The sequence below is a fragment of the Cyprinodon tularosa genome, unplaced genomic scaffold (genome assembly GCF_016077235.1).
Source record: "Cyprinodon tularosa strain WSP-4 unplaced genomic scaffold, ASM1607723v1 ctg10, whole genome shotgun sequence".
NCBI lineage: Eukaryota > Metazoa > Chordata > Actinopteri > Cyprinodontiformes > Cyprinodontidae > Cyprinodon > Cyprinodon tularosa.
Genome location: NW_024037782.1, coordinates 2,257,353 through 2,285,176, shown reverse-complemented (window position 1 = coordinate 2,285,176; position 27,824 = coordinate 2,257,353). Strand labels below are relative to the sequence as shown.

Below are 27,824 nucleotides of genomic sequence, written 5' to 3'. Positions count from 1 at the left end.
CGTCTGTGTGAGAAAACTACTGAATGATGCAATCATTTGGTTCCTTTTGTCTTCCTGGGTAATGCTTGGACACACTGAGACCTTGAATAATCAAAGTTGATGAAGCAGTTAGTCACAAATGTTCTTTTTCCAGAAGCGCTTCTGATGATTAATCAGCGACCTGAGCAGCTCTGGCCGCTCCACCCGCAAACACATTACAAGGTTAATCTCTCTATTGATTAGAGCAGCAGAATAAACCAATACTTCACTTATAATCCTCTCCATTTCCACACATGCATGTTATTTTCTGCTTTCTGTGAAGCACAAATGTGAATCTCTGGTTGATGGATGATGCCTATGCTGATACTATCTTCCCACTCTTCCCATTCACTCATATTGAAAAAATAAATCATGCTTAGCATTGCATTAATCTCACATTTATTGCCAAAGATTAAACAGTTTTCCAAAGTTTTTCTTTCTACAGAAAATTATTTTCACAGACAGATTAAAAACAATATAAAGGGCATAAATATACATTCAGACGTCTGCTGGCTGACGTCGCAGATTTACTCCGTAAATCAACAGGAAACAAGAAGTCCATTCGGTTTTGTGGTAGTAATACTGTTTCAGAGCTTCGTCTCAACACACAAACAAAAACATTCATGTATATACAAACACAAAAAAGGTCTGTCCTGGACTGTAAAGAGGTGACACCACTTTGTGGCGTGTTCATGCTTTGTTTTAAGCTTCAGAGGTGACCCAGTTCTCCTTAGCTCCTGCAGAAGGTTTGCTTTGTGCTGAGGCACTGAACTGTACCCAGGAGAACCCAGAAAGCAGCCTGGTGGACATGTGTAGTGAAGCTCATCACACACACACAGACTGCTGTGGTGGGGGCAGAATTTATCTCACGCATTTATTACCTCTTGCTTCATCACAGAAATGTGATTCCTCCATGCGTTTCTGATGCTGCCATTATGCTCCATTATGGGGAGGTGACAGAGATGGAGCAGAGGGCGTTGATGGATTTTGGCGCAGGGGCCTGCTGTCATTACGTTTGTTGAGTGCAGCCTGAGAGACACACCCCGCCACAAAATGGCCGCGGCGCCACAACATGGCTGTACGGAGCAAAAAACAATTACCTTTTTACGAGCGGCAACAAAAAAAAGGTGAAACATTCTTCTGCTGCTTGTGTGTGTTTGGAACAGCTTCAAAAAGCAACATCCTGTTTGAGTAGTGATGTCCCATCACAGCACAGTGTGCATATGTACATAACAGAAGCAAACCTACAGCTGTACATGGATCCATTGGAAAGGGTCTATGAGGACTAAAACAGAGCAAATGTTTTAAAATTATATAAATAAAAGTCATAATAATTAGAACAGTGTTGTTCCATCGGCATCCTTGTGTTTAAAAATTACAAATGAAGACCAGCTTCACGGTGTGTCCTTATCAACTCCCTTTAGAGGTGTCGCTGAAGATGCAACACCAAATCCATCATTGTGGCAAAAATCCTCCTCAGGTCCAAAGTTTAGCCAGTTTCATGGATAAAAGGTGTCAGTGCAGTGCTTCTTAATTAACAGCAGATAAATACAAGTGAATGATGAGGCTTATTAACAAATTGATCTGAATGTTTCCTAAGAGCTTTTACTTATCTTCCTCTCCTCCTCCATTATCATTTCTGTCTCCTAATTTATGTGTGGAAAAAAAGAACACAGGGGTTTTCTGTGTCTAAATAATAGATTGCAAGGTGACATGGTATCAAAGTAGAGGCAAACACTTTGAATCGAACAGAAAAGAGAGGGACAATGTGTCAAAGTTCCTTTAGTTTTAAGTTCAAATACATGCAGTTGACTGATGAATTAATAAATAGAAAAAAAAGACTTTTTTATGTTTCGAAAAATATCTTAACTAGTTGTACCAACATTACTGCACTAGCTGGGTCAATGTTTGCTCAGAATGTAAGCAGAAAACCGCTATATCTTTGTATTCCCTTCAGGGTAAATCCACAACATTGTGTATTCGGAGCAGAAGCTGGCATGAGGTGAGGTGAGGGGGGCTCAGGATAGCCAGAGGTGCTCTGCATCCCCATCTGTTCGCTTGTAGCTGGAGACGATTGCCTTAGAGAAAATACGTCAAAGCCAACTGTCCAGCCGCTCCCTCCATCTCCTCGCTGTTCTGCTTTGCTTTATGTTCAGCAGGTTCTCAGCTGGAAGTAATGAGTCACGTTAGCAGCCTTTTGCTTGCAGCAGTGCAGAAATACAGGAAATGAACATCCGAAGAGAGAATGAAGGAGGAGAGGATGGAGAGAAACAGGATGAGGAGTAGAAAAAAAAAAAAAGAGATGGAAAGAAGAAGCAGAGAATGGAAATTCTCAACTCTGCTCCAGGCAGATAAATACTTCTGTCTGCTCCATCTGTCCTTCTTCCTGCTTGTTGCTCCGAAGGCCTCCAGGAGCTATGAGGAGGTTTGAAGAAGAAATCTTCATCTCTCCTCTGAAATATGTTCCTCTGTCTGTCTGTCAGTCATCCAACAGGCCACTACCCTCTGCCTCCGTTTGGCTTAATTTTGATGATCCATTCTCCTCCAGGATTACTGTTGTAAAGATCTAGGAGATGTGTCTCTGTGTCCAAACAGTGCTCTCCTGTAGAAACACAGAAATTTGCTTAATTACGGTACAAATTTTTGGTTGAATTTACAAATTTCTCAATTAATAGAAAAAAAAAAAACCCCGTTAAATATTCATGTAGTCTGTATTGTTAAAAAAAAACAACAACCTTAAAGCCTTTTTTTATTATTATTATTATTGCTTTCATATGAGTCCAAACAATAAAATTCCACGTTGAAACTTTAGTGATGCAGTAAACTGAAAACCAACGTTTGTCTGCATAGTTCACACCTATTTGCATGCAGAAACATGTCTGTAATAAGCATTTATCTGCTCTGGTAACTGCAGATGCACAGCTAATGTCCCTTTATCTTCTGAACAATTCACCTTGTTACTCTCATCAGCTCAGTGAGCAGAAAGGCATGCAAATATCAGCACTACTTCAATCTGAGAGAAAGACTCACCGATGTTCCCCCCCACTTCATACAGGGCGCAGTCTGGGTATCCCACCGAGCCATTTCTGTGGACAAAAAAATATATATATTTCATTAGAAATAAACCGTTTATAAGGAATATAAGTTCCATTCAAACAGAAAAACAACAATCAGACATGATGGCAAACATGAAAATTATTTATCACCAGATACAAATATCATCCAAATCCTTTTGTAAAGATCTAAACCTAAACAGTATTTCTCACACCTTCTCATTTTGCCTTTTCCATTTTCCGGGCTGCGGAGGAACTGCCGGTAAAACTGGGAAAGCAGGTCAGAGGTTCTGGAGTTGATGCCGAGTTGAAACTCCATCGTGCTGTTAACCAGATCCCCCACCTGTATTTTTATAGTACGACGTGGCTGCAAGAAAATAAAAACATGTTTAAACATCTCCTTATTTCCCCTGGATATAAAACTCTCACACATTAAGGGGTTCTTGTGCTAAGAGAATGATTTAAAACTAAGAGATTTGTGCAGTTAAATAAGCTGACCTCTGAGTTTTTCTCCGGTTTTTCCCTGCTGTCTGGCTGGATCTTTCTCAGCAAGTTCTTGAAGCGTCGATCGTAGAACTGGTAGCGGCGGTTGCTGTTCTCATTGAGCCTACGCACTTGGCTTATAAGGAAGTTAGGGACCTGAGTAGTAGGGAGTTATGACAAAAAAAAGTTTTGATCAACATCTGTACAAATGAACAATGCTGACAACATTGTGAAAGGTTATACATTTCTCTGAGTTCCATAAGGTTTAATTCCAGGCCCTACTTTTTTTTTCTGTTTTTATTCTATGGTGATATCATTTTCTATGGATTCAGATTCCAAAAACTTTATTGGTAGAAAAGGGCAGCAGGGATGCTGCTTCCTTCACATTTCTGTGGTCAGACTGCATGTATCACTGTTCAATACATTTTCAAACAAATGTTAATATCAAGTAACTGCCTGTTATAAGAAAAATGTCAGAACAGGGGGGGAAAAAAAATCTGTGAATTGTTTCTCAGGAAACTAAACTTACTTCCATGTCTTTACAACAAACAGATTAGTGAGAAATCTGAAGCATGTTGAGAAATCTTCTTACATTCTGGACAATATTCTGTTGTAGATTAAAACAAGACAGCCATGGTTGATGTATATAATCGTTCCTACCGTCCAAAGGAGGTCCTGGTAACGAATGAGAAGCCTCATCACATCAGCTGCCTTCTCTGCCTGTCCTTTCTCTCCCCCATCAGTCAGTCGGCTTGGGACAGCCTTATGGAGGAAGAGGTTGGGAGCCATGATGGTGGCTACGGCCCACAGGTTCATCCTGTTCTTCTTCTCTCTGTTAACCACTTTATTGAGGAACTCTAGCAGGGCCTGACAGAAATGCAAATGATCCCATTAGATGCGGCAGCGATAACATTGCAATGAGCTTTCAAGAAGAATTAATTTAATATATAAACTGCTGAAGAACAGGTTTGTTTGGCAGAAGTTATTTCCAACTGCTTGCTATGAAGGTAAAGTGATTAGTGTCAGTACTCTACTTTTTGCTATAAGTTAAACTGACTGCACAGCTGGACGGACGAAAGCTGCTCACGACAGATGCAGCAAGATATACAAGATAGCAGCGATTTAAAATACGAAATGCAAAGGTAAGTTTAGGAGATTTTAAAACATATTTCAACAAATATTTGACTAGTATATTTTAACACAGATTTAATGAAAAAACTTCTTTACTTTGAGATAATGTTTTGAACACTATTCCGTTTTTGTAACATTGTAGCGTTCTTCTTCTCCCAAATCATACCTGCATTACACTAAAATTTATAGTTTATATTCAAAATGGCAACTGTCTATACTTCTCAACACCCATTGAATTGTTTGTGTATATTATTGTTATAGCTTCAATCTAATATAGCAAAGGAAGAATATTAGGTATTTAGTGTCACATTCAAAAACACTTTAAAGTCTCCCAAACAAACGATTGTTTAGTGAAAATAAAACTAAGTGCATAAGAGCTGAGATGTGTCTACCTTTAGTGTGCTCCTGTTTGGCTCAGGGAGCAGCAGAACAAGCAGGTTCAACATGTGCAGTTTCTGCCTCAGCTCTGTGATATCTAGAGAAGAAAAAAAACAAAATAAGAAACTAAGAAAAAAAAGGGTAGACACTCATGCAGACATAGAGACACTGCTCATTTCCTCAGTGTTTGACTAAGAATAATGGGGTGTCCAGAGATTAATGACAATGTGTCTGGTGGCCATTAGGATTGTTAGCTTATGTCTCTGTGGTCACAGATCATTTATCATCTGCACTGATCCTCCTTTCAAACCACACCTCAGCTGCTATCAGTCAGATGAGATTATGTTAATCTGTTTTTTTAATAAAGTCAATCTAATGTGAAAACTACATCCTTGAAGATGCTGTGTATTTTCTTATTTGTGAAGTTGCTGGATGTATTTTAAAGATCTTAGATTATTCATCTTAGGACTGATTTCTAAGCTGAAAAAGAAAAGATAAGGACCTGCCATCTCCAAAAAGGTGATTATGTAAACCTGGACCAGAAGTCAGGAAATGTGGCCATCAGATTACTGTGCGGATCAGTAATGGAAAAATTGCTGCATATTATTTTGTATTATACAGTAACCTCTGAGATGCGATAAAATACGATATCAAATGTTTTTTCTGGCCTTGGTCACAATCTGAAAGCGAAAATAACATGAAATATGCAATTATGTAATAGAACCAGTAAGATCTGCTGATTAAAGTCCACTGACCTCTGACGGCGCTAAAGGTGTTGAGGTATTCTGCAGTAAGCAGCGGATCTGGCAGCTCTCGGATGAACTTCTTCAAGAGCACAGCGGCATCATTTGGACTCACTTCCTCCCAGCTGAAATGCCCTGAGTAGAAGTTGGCCTCCAAGCTTTGTTGCAGCAGCTGCAGATGGTAAATAAGGTTAATACCATGATAACAAAACAGAAGTCTGACCAATATCTTCTTTTAGGGACTATAACATAAAATGTATTTAGGGGTTCCTTGATAGAGATCAACATTTTAAATCCAACAACCAACTGATTTAATTGATGTTTTTAAATGCATCTTATGTTTATCTCATTTTAATTACCTCGCAAAAAGGATATACTTTGTTTTTTGATGTATTTAAAGGTTGAAAAATTGTAGAAGTTCTTAGTTTTGATGTATTTATTGAAAAGGAGGAAACATATTGATTTTATTTAACCTGCTCAACTCTCGTTATTACTGATTGAAAGAAAATGCTCTATTTTAACTGCATCTTTACAATACAATTACCTGCATTAATATGCCTATTAATTTACATGAAATATTTTTTTCTATAAGAAGAATTTTATTGAATCACACAGAAAAAAAGCCTCCTTTTTTAAATAGTTGTAGAAAGGGCAAAAAAATGAAAGACATTGAAAATCTTTATAAGGTAGTATCCATTGTTAACACTGCTCTTTATTGGTAGTAATCTTTTTGAGGGAAAAGAGTAATCTTGGAACACGAACAATGTCAAATGTTGGGAAATTGTATTTATAAAAAAATATATATATATGACTTATTTATTAAATGTGAGCATAGGCTGATTCCAAAAGAGCTATAAATTCTAGCATTGAGATTCTAACATTGTTATCAAGTCCAGTTTAGTATATCAGCCATTACTGCGTTGAGTCTTGTTCAGCGATACAGGGCTATCTGGCGCCCTCTGGTGGCTACTATAATTTACCCGATGCTACAATTCAATTAATGAAGTACATGGTGATAAGAGGCCACCTCGCTGCAGCCTAAAAAAAGAATAATTGATTATGTCTTACTGGACTTTGTTAAATGTCAAATGTTGTTAATCTTAGAAAAGCCAATTGACATTCAAGCAGGTCTGACATTTCAAAGTCAGAAACAATAAATGTTTTGCAGCCATTAAGATCTTAAGACTGTGTTTACTTCATGTGAAAACAGCTATTAGCTGAGACAATGTACCTTTATTCTGGATTGAGATCCTGGAACCCGCAGAATCCCCTCTGAATCGACTCCTTTTTTCTCCAGAAACGACAGCAGCTGCACAAAAAGCATCAACAGAACCTGACATCAGAATATACATCTCCTGCTTATCTCCACAATAAGTAATTCTACAAACACTATGTGGTCAAAACTCCAAGCACAGAGATTACAAGAGTTTTTAGTTTTATCTGGTTCAGTTGTATGCAAATAGGTGCTTCTGATATTTATTTCAACTATTTGAAACGCTGCGCTGTGCATGCAAAGCATGCAGATACATACCGTTTGCAGGAAGAGAGGAATCGAGCTGTTTGGTTTCATCTTCTGGTCAGTTTCCAGCAGTGTGGCAAGCGGTACCCCAAAAAGTTTGCTCTCTGTAACAGATAGGAAAATGAACAATAATTACCTGATATAAACCTGTTTTCTTGAATAACTAAATAAATATTTCCAGAATAAAGGATAAGAAAATTTGTTTCTAAATAAAAACAGAATATTTTAACCGTAAAAGCCTCATTTTAATGAGACTCTCTGATTTAAGACAAATACCTAAAAGGATTTCCATACAGGTGCATCTCAATCAAACAAAGGATTTGATATGGTGCTTTGTGTTACTTTATTGAAAACAGTGGATCAATGACAGCAGACGGCATGATTCCCCATATCAACTGTAAACTGGGCCCATCATCCAAATTTCTGAGCCTCTTCAAAGCTTCTCAAAATGTGGAACAACCTTCCAATCTGGATTGAAAAGTCTACCTCTCTGTCTGATTTTAAATCGCTCCTAAAAACTCATCTCCTTGCCTTGGCTTTCAAAACGGTGTGAGATGTCGATTTTAACCTGCAAATAAATAATTTAAAAATATTTTTATTGTTTTTTATTATAGATTTCATAGATCTTATTTTAACTTTGTTATGTCCTTTATGCTTTTATGTGGTTTTTTTTATGTTTTGTGACTCTGTATAATGTTTTATGTAGCTTCATCGTACAGCACTTTGGTCTTTCGAAAAAGTGCTTTATAAATAAAGTTGGATTGGATTATAAACATTTTAATGCAGCAGAGAGGTTTCACACCTGCAATCTTTCTCTTTCCAGTTTTATGCCTTTTAACCTCCAGCTCTAAGAGGTCGCACAGCGCCGTCATGTCGATGAGGGCCAGCTGGCGAATCTTCTTCATGTCACAGTGGGAGAGGTCTTGAATACGAGTCACTCCAAGGCGGCATTTTGGGCAGATTATCCGCTGCGGACATTGAAGTTGAAAAAGAGGAGCAAAATAAAGATTGAGAAAGAGAAATAAAAAAACAAAGACAGAAAGAGTCATGAAAAAAATGGAAATGGTCCAAGGAGCTAGAAGTTCATTCATATTAAACCGCATCAATTAATCAAAGCCAATAAACCAGCCCTTATTCAGAGGAAATCTGTTTAGCCTAAAAATAGAAAAATATAAATCTGCCAGACTCTGTGACGTAACAACTCTCCCTTTGTTTACCACTAATTCCTTCCGATCTTAACCTCATTATCTAATCCACAGCAGAGGCTGTACTGAAAATGACTTGTAATAACATTTGTTAGATTTACTGAACAATTTCGATCTGTCGTGACTCAAACAGCTTTATGCTGGACCTGTCGGCCTGAGAGATTTCTGTAAATGCCAACAAATAAGTTAAAGAAATAAATAAGATATTCCAATAAATTCTAAAGGTTTAGCTAAACAGACACAATCAGTCATTAGACTGAGCTTATTTATGTGGTTCTGAAATAAATAAGAAAATATTATGTAAAGATAAAGATATCGACTTGGCTACAGTAAAAACTGGATTTAAATTTTGAGATTCTAAAATATTAAAAAGAGGTCTATCATTTGATAATGGTGTTAAACGTATCAAAGGCTTTAGGATAAATACTTCAGCCTCCCCAGATCAGATATGAACTTAAAATGCCTGTTCCTACTGATGAGATTGGGTATTTTTAAATATCAAAACATGAATATTATCCTATATAGTTTTATTTCATTTAAAAAACCACATTTAATAACAAATCTGTTTCTCAAATGACCTAACTGAAAGTTAACTTTGATCTTAAACTAAGCCACTACTTTGGCTGTTACCTTTAAACAGCCCAGTGCTACAAAATGGCATTGCAGACAATTTCTGTTTCAATCACCACTGCCTCTTTGAAATCACTCTCTTAAAAAGAGTTTTAAGTTCAGAGGAATTTGATAGAATAATTGAATAAAAAAAATACATCTAAATGGTTTTTCAAACTATTTTTTTTATCTCAGATTGGCTAAAAGCAATCATATACATGCCAGGGTTTTCGCTTTACACTGCACTCAAAGGTCCTACTGCTTTTCATTTCATCAAAGCAGGTAAATGTTCCCGATTGCAGTGACATTTTAAAGGATCAAAGATAAGGAAAAGAAAAGTAGAAGCAAGCTCACAGGTAGGGTGCCATCTTCCTTTCTGTGTGGGATGTTGTTCAGTGGAAAATTGGCCTGTTTCATGAAGATCACAGCTTGTTCACAGTAAGCAATGTCAGTAATGAGGAATTCCTCCTTAGGAGCGCCCCGTTGATGCTCCGGTGTCACTGCTAAATACACAACATGATGGTTTATCATTTTAGTGAAGGTAGTCTGTGGCAGAGATATCTTTCTAAAAAATCCCCTTTATGCACTTTTGATTCATGAATGAACAAGGAAGGAGAAGAAAAAAAAAAAAAACAACAACATCTAAACCAAAAACAACATAATTTGAATATGGCAAAGGGAATTTTAACATTAGCTCTGATCTCTGAAGTTTCTTTTTATGACATACATACCTGTTGATTTATTTTTAATAATACAAGGACTGTGTAATAATTCAAGTAGTTTTTCATTTTTGCTTATCACAAGCACAAAGAACAGGCTGAGTTTCAGTAGATGGTAAAATGAGCATTTCAGTATGCGCCACAAGGCCTTGAATGCTTTGAAATCATCTGTGCGTGTTTTTTTCCCCTTCAGTAGATCATAACATATAGTTGTTACCTGAAAAAGGCATCTTGGCAACTGATGCCATGCTATTCTGTGGAAGGTCGTTGCTGTTCTGAGACTCGGGCAGCAAAGTCTGGAGGGACAGAGGTTTAATGGTTAGTATAATAATCCTTTATCTTCAGTGAGTTACAGTTATAAATATCAGATCTTTAATCAAATCAATCAGTGTTAGGAAGTGAATGAACACAGGGATACAGGGTGTTTCCTTTGATAAAGCACTGATAATGATCGGAGGAATCTTGTTCCTGTCCCCGCTGTCAAACAGAGCCCCGAGGACAAAGAGTGACCTTTACATGTGATTTTACCTTTCTTTTATAGGTCAATGGTGGTGTGAGAAACAAAACACTGGAGTAAAAAGTTTCTCGTGGATGCCTCACAATCAATTCAAATGTTATTTATTTTAAATCCCAGTTAAAAACTCAGCAAGTTTTCCCAAAGAGCTGTAGAAAAAGGAGATAAATAAAAGAGAGCCAACCTTTAAAAAAATAGAATGCTATTACTCTCATAAAAAAATTAATCATAGATGTTAAGAAGATAATGTCTTTTTACTTTGGGCGAAACCTTACTGAAAAAAATCTGTTTTTACAGAGATTCAAACACAGGAAGAATAGTCAAATGTTTAGAGAAAGTTCTCCAAAGTTTGCAAACCAAAGTGGAAAAAAAGCCTGATCACCTCTAAGTTCCCACTTTGCTTTTAGAACAACTAAAAGCTGTTGGTCGGCTGATCTGATGCCCAGCAAAGGGGAATAAACCTGGACTAAATCAGAGGGGAACAGTGGAGCAAGACCTACAGGCATTTAAAGAACAACTTTAGGATTTGTAAATAGAGTTTTTGATCCATGGGAAGCAGGTCTGTGTGTACCGGTAAATAGACAGGCAGCCACATGTTGAACAAACCTCCATTTTTAAAGTGTTGCTTGACAGCACCGTCATAAAGCAAGTGGCAACAGCCAAGATGACTGGAAATAAAGGTTTGTATTAGTTTCTCCAAGTAACGCCACAACAAATCTGTGTCAAGTTTATCCAATTACATGCAAAAGAGAGCTGATCTGTTTACTAATATAAAATTTAAATTCCTAATTAGCCCATGATCTGTTACGTGCAGTTTTACATATGATTTTACACCACAATAAGCAGGGTTTGTGAGGTTCTATTAGGCCTGAATAAAATAGTCTCAGCTTTGTTTTCATTGAAGCTCAAAAGATTCAAAACGATTCAAGTCTCATCCTCTTCAAGGCAATTTTAGCAGCAGCTGGATGGAGCAATTATGACTAGGAGGCAGTCAGAGGAGATGCTATTTTTCTAAGAATGAAAGCCAATGTAAAAAGAAAAAAATGAAAAGAAAAGGGCAGATGAGCCCTAGGAAGCAAAAAAAGGTACTGGGGTGGATGAGAAATTATACAAACACTAAATGTCTGTCATTCCATAGAAACAAAGCATAACCTCTGCAGCCCCTTTTTCTCAATCCAACATTACTAAATGAGAAATAAGAAATGTCTGTTTCACAGTATAAAGCAGTGCAGTGAAATCTAATAGCAAAACAATTACAGATGCTAACTTATGACAATGTTGCTTCAGTGCTTGAAGAAGTATTTGGCTGAATAAGTTTGAAAGAAATTTGAGTATTGAGACTGATCTGAGGTCCTAGCCAACTGAGAGTACAATATCAGTTTTTTTCTTTTTCTCCATGGATTTAGAATAAAAAAAGGAACAGCACAGGATGTAAGACTGCTATTTATAAGATCAAGGACTGAGGTTCTAATGGCAGGAAAAACCTCGTAAAGACACATTCTGGGTTGGCATCACAGCAGGAAAATCTGAAGGTTTCTGTTGACCAACCTCTTTAAGAAATGTAAATAAAGCAGGTAAAATCATACAAAACAACTAAGCAGGGAGTAATAATGGACCATGTTTCAAGGAAATCTCTTGAAGCGTTTCAGAAATCTGCACAGGATTTCAGGGTAGAAGATTTGGTCATATTTAGAATAGAAATAGGCTTATGACAATATTTCAGTGATAAATTATATTTGTCCGAGTATCCTGACAGACACAGGATTTTCTCTTTTAGTATCATGACTCTAATGGCTTAACTGCAGACTTTTAATCGCAGGCTGGAAATATACAAGGCTTGGAAATCAGTGTATCTATGTTTTAAGATGAAGAACATGAATGAAGTAGAAAGGCACCCCATCTATGCCCTTGGTGCTGTGTGTATCTTTACCTGGGCGATAGGTGAGCTAAAGATGTCCCGAACGTCTCTGGGAGGTGTCTTGTTCTTTTTACGGCGGGATAACGTGTAGGAATCCAGGCGGCGCTGAACAGCTTCTGCTTGCGTCCGGGTTAGAGTGGAGAGCAGAACAGCCTTGTCTACATCCTCGCTGTCCTCGCTGATGAGGGTCGATAAGCCAGCGTCGGCCAGCCACTGTTCCTCCTGTTCTCCCTCTGAGATAAAGACATAGCCGGTATTCAGATGTAAATCCAAAAAAGTACACATAAGGAAAATTAAATATTTGCTTAAGCTGAACATAACATATGAAATTCTGACGGTTATGAAAACCTTAAGAAAAAAAACAAACAACCGCTTTAAAGCATCATGGTTGTTTTGACGATTTATGACAAAAGTTTTATTTTTTCTTGCTTTTTAAAAAAAATAAACAAAAACAATCAACAGTTATTCCTACTACTGTTAAAATAACATAAAATACTGATCACAAACTTCGTAAAGTAGAAAGTACTTTTTGGCTTTATGGTGCAACATCATTAGTTAAATGATTTTATAGGCTAGGAATCGCCCAAAGAAGATATCAATATTTCAAAGGGGTAATGGGGAAACATTGTGATAAAGCAGCAACTGTCACTCGGGTTTATATGTAAATAGAACAACTTTAGCATTTTCTAATCAGTTCACTCTTTGGCAGTTGGGTAAAAATCAATGGTCTGCTGATCCCTTTACAATGATCATTCAATAATACAACATTAAAGCATAAAATAATTCTTCATTCATAATAACTTAGAAAGTTGTCTTGGACCATAAATACAGTCCACAGAGTGTATTTTGATTTAACTATATAGACTTTATTTCACATGCAGGAAGCATGCAGCATTAGTTAAAACAGATTTTTTTAAATGCACTGGTCCAATGATCAGATAATATGAATGCACAAATGAAAATCTGTATTTATTTGGTTGCTTGGCATCTGCTCCACTGCTCCTACATGTCAGTGTCATTGTGATAAAACAAGCATTATGGTAATTTGACATGGAAAAGGTATTATTCATGGACGTTCAAGTAGATCTAAGAAGTAAACAGCATTGCAGTGATCAGAAATAAACACATTTCCTTCTGCTCTTTCTCTCCATGCTCTATTAGACAGTGATTACCTTCTGACTGCCTGGAGTCTCTCCTGGTAGAGTTGAGATCTGTATCGCCACACCCCTGTCGGATGTTCTCAACCTCGCTCCAGAATGATTCCAGGCACAGTTTATCCGGCTGCTGCTGCTCCTGGTCTGGGGAGGGTGGAGAGTGGGTTCTGCGAGAGTCCTCAGCTGCTGCCTGGTCCTGCGGGCTGGCCCAGGGATCCACGCTCATCTCGGTGGGGCTGGAATCTCTGGTGCAGACATACATACACGTAAAGAAGTCACACGCATGCATGCAAACAAATGAGCAGAGACACAAAGGCGCATAAAAAAAACAGAAGAGGAATGATGAAGACAGAAGTGGAAAAGAAAAGATGGATTAGCCTGGAGAGACAAAAGGTATGAGCAGAGAGATGCTGAGAGCGCACACAAAGGGGGGATCTCTATTGTTCTTGCAAAATGTGCTGTGGACAAGTACCGAGAAGATCCACTAGATGTCACTGTAACAACATCAAATCTGCCTTGCTATGGGTCACACCCTTCCATCTACTCACACATTCCCAAAAATAGAAACCTCTAATAATGTCATCTGAAACCTGCAGCTAAAATTGATAAAGATATAACTCATAAATCACCCCACTTTTACTTAAGGTTTGAACAAAAGGAATGCTAAAGAAAAAATTGTTTCTCTCGAAGGAGCACAATTCCCTGCCAACAATGGGGCACACCCCCCCTAAAAGCATGAAAATGTGACCTCCTGATCACAGAGACAGGAAGTGGTCTGCTGATTCACTCAGCTGGTGTCACATTCTTTGATTCAGCAGATCTCAAGCAAACCACAGGTGTGAGTGAATATCAGGAAACATTACAGCAGCTGCTGCTATGAGAAACAGAATAACTGGAATATTTTCCATTGTGGTTTAGGAGGCTCTTTATACATGCCAGGATCAACTGTAAGTCAGCCAAAGCAAGATGCATTTAAGTTGGTAAAACCAGTTTCATCAGAGCAGAGAAGGAGGGACTATGAGACCTAGTTTCACAAGAAATCACCTTTCAATAAACATTTACTGATTATCAAAGAAAGGAATGTTTTAAACATAGAAGTTTACTCAGACTGGCAGACATACTTTTTACATTTTCATCATTGAAATTCTAGTGAAAGAGGAAATTAATCTTATCTATTTTAAGCTGAACTTTCATATCTTCAGGTAAAATTTTAAAGGAATCTTCTCTTTAAAATGTCATCCCTACATCAAGATGACTGAAAGTAGCTGAACCTGAAACCAGGATCAGTTTAGCAGCTTGAGAAACGCCATTGAGATGCAGAGCATTTCAGCCCTGGTTAACTTTCAGTCACTTGGTTGCAGGTGTCGCCTGAAAACATTAGTATAATCCCTTTGCAACTGATTCATTACAGAATTTTCACTTCAGAAAAGCAAAATGTTTTCCCTCAAAATCTATCAGCAACAAACAGAACCCTTATAGAAAAAATGTCTTGTAATCTAAGTTAAACTGAAAAGCAGATCTTGTCATAACTGTGATGATAACATCACACAGTCCAAACTGATCAGATCATTTTAAATTAAAACAGCACCTAAAAACACAAGAACATAAAAAGAAGTTTAGTTTAATAATTTCTAAGGTTGATGCAAACTATAATGCAGTTCTCAAGGACCGGGTTGGTAACAACTACTATGACCCAGCTATTCCATTGAAATTAATATTCAAACAACAAAGGTAGCATAAAAGCAAGCTGATTGAAAAGCAATTTTTAGGTTTATTTCTGCATTTCTTTAAATAAATCTGTTCTATTTGCAGCTTTGTTTTTTCCCCCAAAGGATCAGTTCACAGCTCATACTGACCTCAATAACAGGTACTTTCAGACCATTTTATACATAATTAATGGTATTCTGAAAAAGACAGGACCAATAAATGAGAAAAGAATTCAGTCTCAGGATGATCACCAGAAATAGCAGCCACATTCTTTACACTGAAGCCATCTGCATGCCTAAACTGTTAGACACATTACTTGAAATCCGCATTTAAATTCTTAATTTCAGGGATTCTGTTGTTTATTTTAACTTCATTTATAATTCTCACAGCAGTTTGGTATATTCTGATTCTCCCACGTTAAAGTATAGGAATTTTCTCACAAAATACATAACAATTTGAAACATTATTTTAACAGGACACAAAATTAAGATCATCATAAAAATAAGACCATATTACCATGTGCAAAATTCATACACATAATATTACTAAAAGGAAAGAAAATATAGTTTTATGATTATATTAATCTTAAAGATTCCCATATAATGAAACAACATTTTATCTCCTTCATTTCAAGTCTTCAAGTGTCAAAAATATAAAAAAAAAAATATATATAGTTAGCAGTTACCTACTAACAGAGACTATGTAAACCAGATTAGACAGTATGCATTGTGCAAAATACAGCTGATCTTTATATCCATGCTGCATTCTCCTCTTTTTTTCTGCAAAACTCCAGCGATCATGTTTGGAGCTTTTTCTTAAATTTAAAATACTACAACTAATATTAATGTTATTAAATGTACTCTTTATTTCTATGGAAAACACCTCTCCCTTCACATGACCTACCTGTCTTTTTTCTTTCGGACTGTGGTCTTCACCCGCCTTTTCTCCCATGAGGGGTTATGTCGGGGCCGGAGCCTCAGACGATTTAATTTGATATGTGGAGACTCCATTTTTGGCTCAATTCTGCTCAGCACCACCACTTCCCCTTTGCCTCCCATGTCCACACAGCCAAAACAATCTGGGAATTACAAGCTCGGCACAAAGTCTTGCTGTATCCTGCGTTTTTGGTCAGGCACCACGTGAGAGTGATCTAAATCTTTCAGTGGTTTAGGTTCCTTTGAGCTGACACAGGAAGTAATGCAAGCTGGAATGCAAGAGGTTGAGTAACGAGGTTCTTACTATCAAAACATTCACACCTGTCCCCTCCCCTGTCCCAATAGGAGACACGCCTTCCCTATGAGTCTAACAACCATCAAGTTCCCTCTCTGGTTCAAAGTGGAATCTGTAACCTTTTGCCAACCCATAAACCCTGTGAGTGAAGCAAAACAAAGACAGGCCTTGTTTTAGTCTAACAACCATGAACTATATTGACACCCAGATGAGAGCTGACTAACCTACGCTCGGCTATTAGGATGGATTTTAGTCTTTGTGCATGACGGCTCTTCTTGAGCTCATTCATCAAGGTAACAATGCATAATTTATCTTATCAGGCGTATTCATCAAAAAGATCAAAGATAAAGTTAAGGGAACTATTCAAGCTCATCCAAGACATACACTGGGAAACCTTTAATCCCCCTTAAATATCCAAATACTTAATGGGTGACGGCTAACAATGTGAAGGGTTGAAGAACGCCATACCTTATATGCAGAAAGAAACATTATGTACTACAAAATCTATGATCTCATAGCAAATGTCCTTGTTCAACCTCATACCTGAACCTGAAAAAAACAAAAAACAAACCTGAAAAATGACTCCAAGGCTGCAGAGTGTCCAGGTGATTTATGTGTATAAGTATGAGGCAGATGGAGGTACATTTGGAGCAGGGAAACGTTTCTCAAGTTGCACAAGTGCGACAGGTCTGTCAAGATTTTCCGTGAGAAGACCTCTGTTCCCTGTAACCTCACCAAACCTCTGACTTTTCACTGATTTATTGTTTTTTCCATTCTTCCATAATGCTGTAAACATCACCAGAAGGAGTCAAACAACCGCATAACATTTGAGTAAAATCTAAAAAGCAGGGGAAATTTTCCAGACGCAGAAACCTCAGATAAAAAAACGTCCTTTAGTGATATTACTTAATGATATGCATTTTGAAATTGTGTCTGGATCAGCATTTCTTTGTGAAAATATGATGACATATTATGTATAATATCTTTTATTTCTTGTTTATCTGCCTTCTATAATTGCGCATCTCATGTCTAAAATACTCTTTAGTGAGGCTTTAAACTACTGTCAATAAAAACAATTATATTTTCAAATCATAACAATTTAGAAGTGTTGTACAAATAATAACTTAACAAGGCAAGGTTGTGCGTTTGCATTCTGGGTATATTAATGTCCATACATGGTTTAATACATACAAAATGTTTAAGAAAATCATAAAGCTTTATTTAGTTCTTTGTTTAAGATCTAAATAAAATTCAGTGCAACCAGCTGCCTCGAGAAGTCCCTTTATAACCTAATGAAATAAAATAACCTGTTGTGTTTGATCTCAGCACATCACCCCAAAAAAAACACAAAACGTCTGAGGCTAGGAATGGTGGTGACATGCTGGTTAGACTGTTTTCTTTGTCAGTGACCTATAAGCTAGTCGGAGCCGAAGAAAAGATGAATGGAGTAGAAAATATGGTAAATATGGAATAAAAATAAGAGAGGCTGCAAAACACTACAGACTGGGGTATAGGTTAAGCTTCTGATAGAACAGCAAATCTAAATATACAACCATATTAAGTGGAAGGGCTAAAAATCAAACCAATCTACTTAACCTAAACAAAACTTGCTGTTTACTGAGAAACTCAATTAAATTTGCTAAACACGTAAATCTCTAATTGCAGAGAGAAATGGTTCTGCAAAGTATTGAGTCCAGACATTATAATACATTATACTGTCCAAATTGGCTAGATTTTTTTAAACTATAAAGTAATTTTTCTCCTTCAGAATCATGCACCACTATGTTTTAGTTTGTCACATGTAATCCTAGTGACGAACACTGAGGTATGTGACAGGAAGTATCCTCCTTTATGATATTGCCGCGAAAAAACAGTCTGAAGCCTGCACATAACCTCAATGTTTTCAATCTGTACAGTCTGTTAGGAAACCCTGGTTTTCATATAAATTCCATCTAAAAAGATTTTAAATTCTACTGGAAGAGATTTTAAGCATTAATTTACAACAAAACCGCAACGTTAAAGATATTGTACCATAAATACCAATTTATTGGATTAGAATTAGCCAATTACCCTCCAAAACATACAAGCTGTATATATACCGTATATAGCTCTGAGCTACAAAACACGCACATGTTATATGCTGACTTTAGGAAAGGGACTACTGAAATGTCAGGGTGTTTGGGATTGTTTCTAGTTGAATGGACCTTGGTGTAACCCAAAGAATCAACAGGAAGCCATGCTCTCAGAGAAGAATGGAAACATTAGGCTGCCTATCTTCATACTAAAACCTGTAAGAAACTACTGTACAACAAACAGCTGATTTCAGAGGCTGCAGCAAACAAACTGAAAAAGCAGCTTGTTAAGCAGACTAAGATTCCTGGTTGATTTCCAAACAAAGCCTCTTATTTTCTTAAGAATTTAACATTAAGGACACGAAAACAAGATTAACCAAATATTTCTTCTCAACCCTAGACAGTGCATGTTCAGTCATATTCTGTGTGGACCCAGAAACAAATAGGGACTAACTTTTATGGATCAGAACCTTGGATGAATTATTATATATGCATAAAAAGTTGACTTCAAAAATGTTTTTAAACAATAATACCAGGCTCAACCAAACCAAAGTACTACCCAAGTATATGTGAATCTATATCTGACCATTAAGGAGCAGAACCTGCAGGAAAAAAAATCTGATCCTACCTGGCTTTGGCCCGCCAAAGAGTTTTTCCTGCGAATAGCAGCAGAGCTGCTGAGCCACTTTTCCCCCATGGCATCCTGCCGTCGTCCCCCCAGATTGCTGAGAACTGTAGGAAACAGCAGCTGCCTGCCCCTGGCAAGCTGCTTCCTTGTAATCTCTTCTATGTGCAAACACATAAGAACAAGGACTGTCTGCCTGTGGTAGCGGGCACGTCACTACATCGCATCCTGGAGCAGGAAAGGAGGTCTACAAGAGGTGCTGGAGAACTGGGAGAAGCTGAGTGCCTGACTTGATGATGGGCTGGGACAAACCGAGGGTAATATTGTATCAATGACTGATATGGACAGGGGTGGAGATGGAAACTAAGTAGATAGAACAGAAAGAGCAGCAGTTGCAGCCCTTCCATGACCCTTTCGAGGTTGGAGCTATATGCTTAAGCTGTCATATGAGGACGCACTGTATATCCCGTATATATCCAAACACCTTTTTCTTCCTTTGGCACATTCTTCTTCTTTGACTATTTTAGCTGATATATCGAGTATTTTATCCACTGTGAGATCAATAAAGTCAATCAAGCAATCAATCAATTAACTGAGAGAAATATGTTTGAAAAAAATGTCCTTTAACACACTCAGGGTTCATTAAAGTTGAAAAAACCCTAGAAAAAAAACCATAAAAAATAATTACATTCATATTAATGGGTAAAAAGTTACAAATTACAACATTGACTGTAATAAGCATCATTACTCCTCCTGCTGCCAAGAATATAATGGTTTCTCTATAAATAACATTAGATAAGGGCACTTTGTGAATGTTGTTTATACTATTGAGATTCTGTTGCTCAATAGAATAAACAGAATCATTTTGAACAATTAGTAGTTTAACTATAAGTTCAGGTTGTTCATTTCTATTAGCTGTCTTTCTATAAGCCATTCCTCTGCTTCAAATGGTCTGCCTGGCATGTAGGGTTGTTGGCTTTGGATTGTCAAGTTTCTTCAGCTTAAACTTGCTTCTTAATTTTGATCAACTTTTGCATTTATTTTCAACAGTTATGCCAATTTTTGACATTTGAACAAATGAGTTAACACTTAGCTTCTTATTCAATACCATATTCTTCAACATTTCAGTCATTCTTAAGCTACTAGATTTTTTCCTTTAACCAAATAGGATTCCAGTTTCTCCATATTCATTTCTCCTGCTGTTTCTGCTAATTTATTAAATCTCAGCATGTTTTATTTTGCCAACTTTGGCTAGATTCATCTGTCTTTCAGGACAGGCATTAAGCTTATTCTGTTTCTTACTAATTAAATATTTTTTAGCCATATTTCTTTTGGTGAGTTCAGCTTGCTTCTGCTACTTTTCAGGAAAATAAATGAAGTGTTTCTGTTTTCTGCTATTTCTGCTGGCACAGAAGCACATCTAGGAGTACAGGATTTCTTAAGCATAAAATATGAAGGTTTGCTCAGTTGATCGTTTATGAAACCCCATCATACTTTCAGATATAATCTGATGACAAAGAAAAAAAAAGCAGCATTTTAAATGCAAAGTTTTCCCAACTTTATTTTATCTGCAGTGAACTGCAGTGGGTGGTAGAGGGTGAAAAGTCCAGCAGGTGCAACTCTTTGCTCGATGCAGTAGGGAAACCACTGGTCAATCTAACCTTTAATTTACATAATTTAAAATCCAGGGTGCAAAATTTGTGCAAATATCAACACGTCTGACAGTCTGTTAATAATAAAAGAAATCAGGAAGGACTGATTGACCTTTGTCATCTAGGTACTTTCCCTGTAACCAGATCAACACAGATTATAGGAACCACATCGATGCCTCTTGGAGAGATTCCATGCTAACTAACTATTCACTTAATCCAAGGCCCAATTCCAATTACTCCCTTTGACCACATGTCTGATCTGATATGGATTCTGATTAAAACCACTTTTTTTTAACAGTATATCTTTTCTCCTCTTGTTTAAGTAGTCTTGGCTACAGTTAGAAAATGCCTTATTTATTTCTGAACCTTTCAATGCTGTACCTCCATTTGGAAGTAAAGTCAATTCCTTACAGGACCAAATGCCAGATTAAGCCATTTTCTCCCCTTTCTTAAAATATCAAAACATTTCTGTTGCCTTTTTTTATTTGATTTTCTCTGACTGTCATTCCTGCCCTGACAGGACCCCTCTGCCCAGATCTGACAATCCTTCTTAACTCACAAAGGTGTTAAGAGGGAAAGGAGAGAGCAGAACGTGAGGGCACGTTCTTCCTGACCCTGCAGATGGGATGTGACAGCTCGCCCTGTCTCGTGGCCCTGCTCATCTACCTCTTGGCAAGCAGGGCATTTGTAGAATTAAAGGAATGAAGAGTGCGAAAAGAAGAAAACATAATGATACTGAAAATAACTATTGTGTATTTAAAAACTGGAAGTAGAGGATATACAAAGCCATGAACAATTATTTGTTTTTACTCAACGTCATTTTTTTGCTTCTCTATTATACATTTGAACAGTTAATCAGCGACGTATGATAAGATAATGCAAGTAAATATGGAGAAATTGAGTTAGTTACAATATTTTATCTTTGTTTTATTTCAGCCACATTGGAAGGTTTTCGACAATAGCTTTTTAAAAGTCGTGCTACACCATCTTAATCAGCCGTAAGATCACTAGACTCCACAAAACCTTTTCTCTGAGCCAATCAAAGGTGAAAGACTCAAGTCTGTTTGAACAAAAAGTTAACTGATGCCCAGAAAAAAAAAAAAGTATTCTCCTTTGAGAGTTTCCATTAGAGAAGACTATTCATGGCTCCATTATTTACAGCCAGCTCTCCAGCACCTGAATTGACCCCAAATACATCACACTGCCACCACACTATGTGACAGCAGGTATAAGATTCATTTTCTAAAATGTTGGGTTGGTTTTCACAGGATATATTAGGACATCCACTTTTCAAAAGATTCCTCTGTTTACTCCCCAGTTGAAACAATATTTTGAGCAAGTGTATGATCAAGATTTTTCTGTTATTGCCTTTGTGCTTTTGAGGTCTGAGTTTGTTGTTCTGGGTTATTTTGCTCCTCCTAGATTCAGTGTTTTATTTATTTATTAAGCCCTCCCCCCCAGGATGTTTCATCACCTCTATTCACATGGTCACCGTTTGTGCTTAATTGTTTTTTCTGCAGTTTACTGGAGTCCACAAGTCTTAGAAATGGTTTAGTAACACTTCCATATTGATAAAGGAAATGAAAGTGTTCATCACATTTTTTTTAACATAGGCCAAGGTGTTTTGGACATTTTTTTTTTCTCAATAAATAAAATCATTACATCTTCTCCTTGTTAGTAGGTCTCGGTGGGTCCACCCTCAAGGGTCACCAGTCGGTCACAGAAGAATTTAGAGAAGCCAATTAACCTAACAGTCATGTTTTGGGACTGTGGGAGGAAGCCACAGGACTAACCACTGCGCCACCATGCAGCCTAAAAAAAATTTTTGGCATGGCTATGCCTCCTGGAAGGAAAATTTGAGTGAAGATCTTAATCGTACAAGCATAAGAAAAAAACAATGAAAACAAAAAACATAAGAACTCTTAAATGAGACAATTATTTAATGTATAATTTCTTATTAATTTGGTTCAATAGTTATAGGTTTAAACCTTAACAAATCGTTTCAATAAATTAATCAAACTAGAGAAGGACTGTATCTTAGGAAGAGAACGACTAAACACCCCCAGATGGTCGGATTAGCAAGTGAAAGATGACACAGAGGGAATGATGACTGAATGTCACGTTTTATGCAAAATGCTGGGTTTCACACCAGTGCAGTACATGCTCACCCACTGACAAAAAATACACCATGGAAACAGATAAAGTGTGTAATGAAATAATAGAATTGATACAGCTGAGGCAATAAGCTCTCTATCTACAGCTAAAGGACATAGAAAATGCTCCAAAATGATTTGTTGTGAATACTTGTAAATACTAGTCAATCACGAGACGCTGGATGGGACAGATGAGACATTTCCAGTTCATACGTATTCAAAGGAAACACTCAGTTGCTGGAATTCAATTCCAGGATCACGCCCACACTGACGTACGTATGTCCCTGGCTCATTTTTTTATGACAGCAAAGTTTTGCACATTGATTCATTCATCCGTGCGATGCAGTTGAACTTGCTCTAGAATTACAGAGGAATGAGAAACTTGGTTTATGTAAAGAAAGTTGGATATGTCATAACATAAAGCTCTTTTAATGTCACTTTATCGAGCATCATCAGACACAGCTCAGATTAAAGGGCTGGAAATGGAGTCAACTTAAACCTCCTCATGTTTTCAGTTACAGTTTATAAACATTCTCCAACGACAAAGCGATTTTGTTCCTGCTAGTTCAGATAATAACCCCTTTGTGTGGTGTGAGATAATAACTACCTTTGCTTGGCATGAATTCCTTTCTCAACACAAATGGTGACATCTGATTAGGAATTCATCCTGTTGGGCTTTTCAATTGCCATAAATCTTACAACATTTATTTCAAGAAATAAATCATACAAAAAAGCAGAGGCTCTCCTGAAACCCTTCACCTGGATGGTCAAATTGCCTACGATATAAGATTGGAACAGGATTTGCTGTGTTTAGCCACCTTTCATAGTGATCAGGACAAAACTAACTTTGTCAAAACGGATCTCTGTCACCACATTCCTTAACAAACACCAGCTGTCATCTGTCAACATCCAATAAATGCCTTTAAAAAGCAATATATCATAGTCAGAATTCTTCTTGTCATTGTGTGTGTGTTTTTTTTTTGTAGATTTTGCTTCCTTTTCTGATTTAACAGTAGTCTTTCTTTAATAACTGCATTTACTTATTCTGTTTACCATGTTTGACCTCTTTTGTTTGATAAATTTAAGCTGTTTAGTGTCTTTATTTCAGTGCTTTATTTTTTAGAATTAAGCCTTGGATATTTGCTTTAATTCTCTTTCCTGCGCGCATTTATGAGTAATGTGACATTTATAGATTTAAAGTAAAAGAAGATACACCAGATCAAGGGTGAAAGGTAAATCCACCACACACAGTGTCAGCGACAATAATATGATTTAAGTTACCGGTAATAACAATGGTAAATATTATGTTTCAAGCAGTAAAGAATCTATACATGGAGCTTCTTAAGGAGTATTATATTTACATTTACAAGCTACTACTTTTCAAAGAGTGCACATCCATGGAGATCTTATTTATGTCTATTCAAGGTTGTTTTTTTCCATTATCAAGGAATTAAAATGACACAGAAAATGAAGCTCTTTTAGACCACAGCTGAAAACCAAATAAGTATTATTGGCAGTCAGGCTTGGTTATCTTATTTTTTCCATTTTGGTGTTCATATTTCAACCACAAACTGACATCGAGATTGTATAGAATATAGATAGAAGTATATGTTCTTCTGGTAAAAGCTGATCTTAACAAAAACCAATCGATAGTTTCCAAATTCCTGTTGGTTACTTTTGTTTGTGGCTGCGGATATTGCATGCATTTTGATATAATTTATGCTGTGATATTAAGATGTTCTTTGTGAAGTTCCTCTGTTTAGTTAGTTTTTCATTCAGTTCATGATAGTCTTTTTTTTAGATGCAAAACATAATTTTATTCAGCCACACCCAATCTATGTCTTAGTTATCAACCTGCGCAGTATTTAACTATATAGGTGCCAGTGACTACTAGGGAGAGGCTTCTTACCGAAATTTCGCTTTGTTGCTTCAGAAATATCTCAAACGTTCCTTAATGTTTAATCTAGGCCTGTAAATTTTAGCTGTTTTTAATAAATTACCATTCAGCATGAAACTGTCCTATTCCTGCCGAAATTCACAATAAAACTTCATTACAAGTGTTTTAGATATAAGAGTAACAATTGTCTGATGCAGTCTAGGATTGAATGGTTAATCAGATTGTTTGCAAATAGAGTAAACAAGCCTTTAATTAAAATAACAGCCCACTCAAAGCAGTAATTAAGCTAAAAATATATATTTTTTTTCATTTGAAATGGAAAACTGAATTTGATGCTCTATTCAGAACTCCCCAAGTGGAAGTTTAAATTTCAATTGATTTAAATTCTGTAGAAAATACACCTCTTTAAAGGAACATTTGCTTTCAAATTAATAATAGAATAATAACAACAAACAGATTAACTGATTAGAAAAAATGATCACTAGTTGTGTGCCCTGCCCTATAGACCTAATTCAGATGGCTAAACAGCCTCCTGCATGCAGTCAAACCCTACTAGACCTCTCTGCTATTGAACTGAGGACACTGACAAAGAGGACTGGATTTTAACACCAAAAAAACCTGAAAATTTAAACTCCAACTTTACTCAACTCTTTCAAAACTTGAGTATAACGGTGAGGACGGATAATGTAAACTTGTTTGGAATGCCCACATCAAATAGACAAACTAACAGATGGATCTGTGAATCTCTCTTTTGCAAACAGATTGGCTCCTGCGTCAATCAAAATGAAAACAATGCCTCTACGTAAATACCTTTTAAGTTTCACAGAAGCTACCCGGCTAAGCTTTGCAAGATTAAGGCACTAATGACAGCTGGGAAACCTTCTCCTCTCGTGCCATATGGATTTAGAGTGGATTACAACAACCTTGTGACCTTTGTTGTTTAGTATTTGAAGCACACACCCTCTGGCCTCATTGTATGGTTACACTAATAGTTTATAGTAAACAAGATGCAGTTTTCTAATTGATTTTCTTAACATATTTGGGGGTAAAAAGTTAACTTTTGGCAAAGAAATATAAATTAAAATGCCAAACTATTTTCAAAATAACTGCTAACATATATATATTTACAATAATAATAAATACTAAGTAGTTATAAGAAAACACTTCAGCATTTGACACAGGCATTTTGATTGCTAAAATTATCAATATTGTCATTATGCTCTTGTTTCTTTAGTTGCTTATCCAAATTTATATACGTCATTTTGAGGGTTACATTTTTGGGAACTGCTCCTTTAGTTTACAAGTAATATTTGTAATGTTGAAATTATCTTTGTGTAACATACACTTAAAATCCCCACCCCATAGTTATATGGCTTTTTGGAAGCTGTCTCTCTACAGTGTAGACCTTAACATTAGAATTTTTTTTTATATTTAGCCTATAGAAAAAAAACAATGAGGAAAAAATGTCATCGCTGAGGATAACATCATCATTCAAATGGAAAGTGGTGAGCTGTTACTTAAAAAATCACAAACAAAAACCCAAAACGTATAACAATGGGAACTTCAGGGGAAAAAATGGTTAATGATTTATAGCACTAATTTAAACATGACTTTTACGTGCGTCAAAACACGTTGCAAAGAGAGTTAAACCGATAGGCCTATAATATTTCAGTAATCCTCCTGCTACTGAACCCTCTCACTCATTAAGGGAAGCGCGTGCAGACCGAATAAACGCCCCTGGCAACAAATCATTTCACCCTAGCAACCACAAACGCTTAGAAAATAGTGCGGCGGTAAACGGTAGTCAGCCTAGAAACAAATAAACATTTCATCCATCTTAAAATGCAAGCAACTAAAGAAAAGGAGTACACTTTTAAAATAATAATTTTACGTTTTTCCATAAACTAATAACACTACTACTAATAAATGACAATTAGAAACATAACATTTCATATGGCAGCTTACTTACATGGTAAAACGCCGTCTTCTCAAACGGTGACTGGAAGGTTTGCTGAGCGTTAAATGAAACGTTTTCCATGAGGTTTAAAAAACAGCAACGAGTCCTGCTGAGAGTCGCACCAATAGCCAGATGGATGTGAGAGGAGATGAGAAGGTTTGCAGCTCCCCGGCAACATCCTTATCCTGCTTGCCTTTACGTCTGACGTCAGAACGCTCAGATCCATGGCAATATTCGCCTTACTGTCTCGTACTCTTAATATAAAGTAAAAAGTACAAAAGTAGAAGTATTTTTATGCAATAATTCTTACAATAAAACATATTCAAATTAATTGATACACTGAATATTTATCTATTATTTCACATTCAGATTTTATGTCTGTTTTACCCCTGTCTGCTCTATTATTTCTCTCTCTCAGCTAGATATACTCCATTTAATCAGTAGATCCCATTCACCTGTTTATGTATTTCCTACATCTGCTCTGCTCATTTTAAGCCCTCGTTTTGCCTTGGTTTGTCACTGGGTCCATATTGTCTTGTTGGTGTTGTTCTACTAGAACAAAACACATTTGTTTAGGATTGCCTTCGCCTGTTCAAGTTAAACAGTTCAACTGAAACATCATTAGTTCAATTTTTTTATTTTCTTTAGTCCAACCGTTTAATTTTCTTTTTTGTTTCTGCATTTTTTATTTTATTTTCTTTTTCCTACTTGCTTTGATTCTGTTTTATTTTCCTATATTTTATTCATGTAAAGCACTATGCATTGTCTTTGTACTGAATTGTGCTCTACAAATAAAATTGCCTTGTCTTGCCTTGCCTTACTAAAAACCCCCGTAAAACAGTCCAGTCCAATATGAATCATGGTGGTGGTAGCATCATTCTGTGGGGATGCTAGAAACAGGGAAGCTTGTCAGGGTTGATGTCAGGATAAATAGAGAGCAGTGAACACAGTTACATCTCTATATTTGCATTTGTCAAAGGAAAAAAGAAAGCTCATGTATAATTTTTTCTTGCTTTAAGAATCATCTGTCATCCTTAATAATGTTATAAATTCACTGTAAATTCCACATTGTTGAATATATAGTGTC

At 36.7% G+C, this 27,824-nt stretch overlaps 1 protein-coding gene across 4 annotated transcripts; it reads right to left on the bottom strand.

The window, feature by feature from the left end:
- Positions 1–394: 394 nt before the first annotated feature.
- Positions 395–26,895, bottom strand: LOC119793229 (rho GTPase-activating protein 40). Of its 4 annotated transcripts, XM_038300579.1 has the most exons (16): positions 26,750–26,879; positions 23,101–23,240; positions 13,463–13,689; positions 12,303–12,523; positions 10,076–10,154; positions 9,494–9,642; positions 8,128–8,293; positions 7,338–7,429; positions 7,038–7,115; positions 5,819–5,978; positions 5,078–5,160; positions 4,215–4,421; positions 3,570–3,710; positions 3,287–3,438; positions 3,049–3,104; positions 395–2,620 (listed from the first exon to the last, which is right to left on the bottom strand). In XM_038300579.1, exons 3-16 carry the CDS (start codon positions 13,668–13,670, stop codon positions 2,517–2,519), a joined length of 1,896 nt encoding a protein of 631 aa, XP_038156507.1. In that variant the 5' UTR covers positions 13,671–13,689; positions 23,101–23,240; positions 26,750–26,879; the 3' UTR covers positions 395–2,516. The 4 variants fall into 4 exon arrangements, with proteins under 4 accessions (XP_038156507.1, XP_038156425.1, XP_038156340.1 ...); XM_038300497.1 differs by lacking the exon at positions 23,101–23,240 and having other exon boundaries at positions 26,750–26,895; XM_038300412.1 differs by lacking the exons at positions 23,101–23,240; positions 26,750–26,879 and adding an exon at positions 19,082–19,230.
- Between the last annotated feature and the right edge of the window lie 929 nt (positions 26,896–27,824).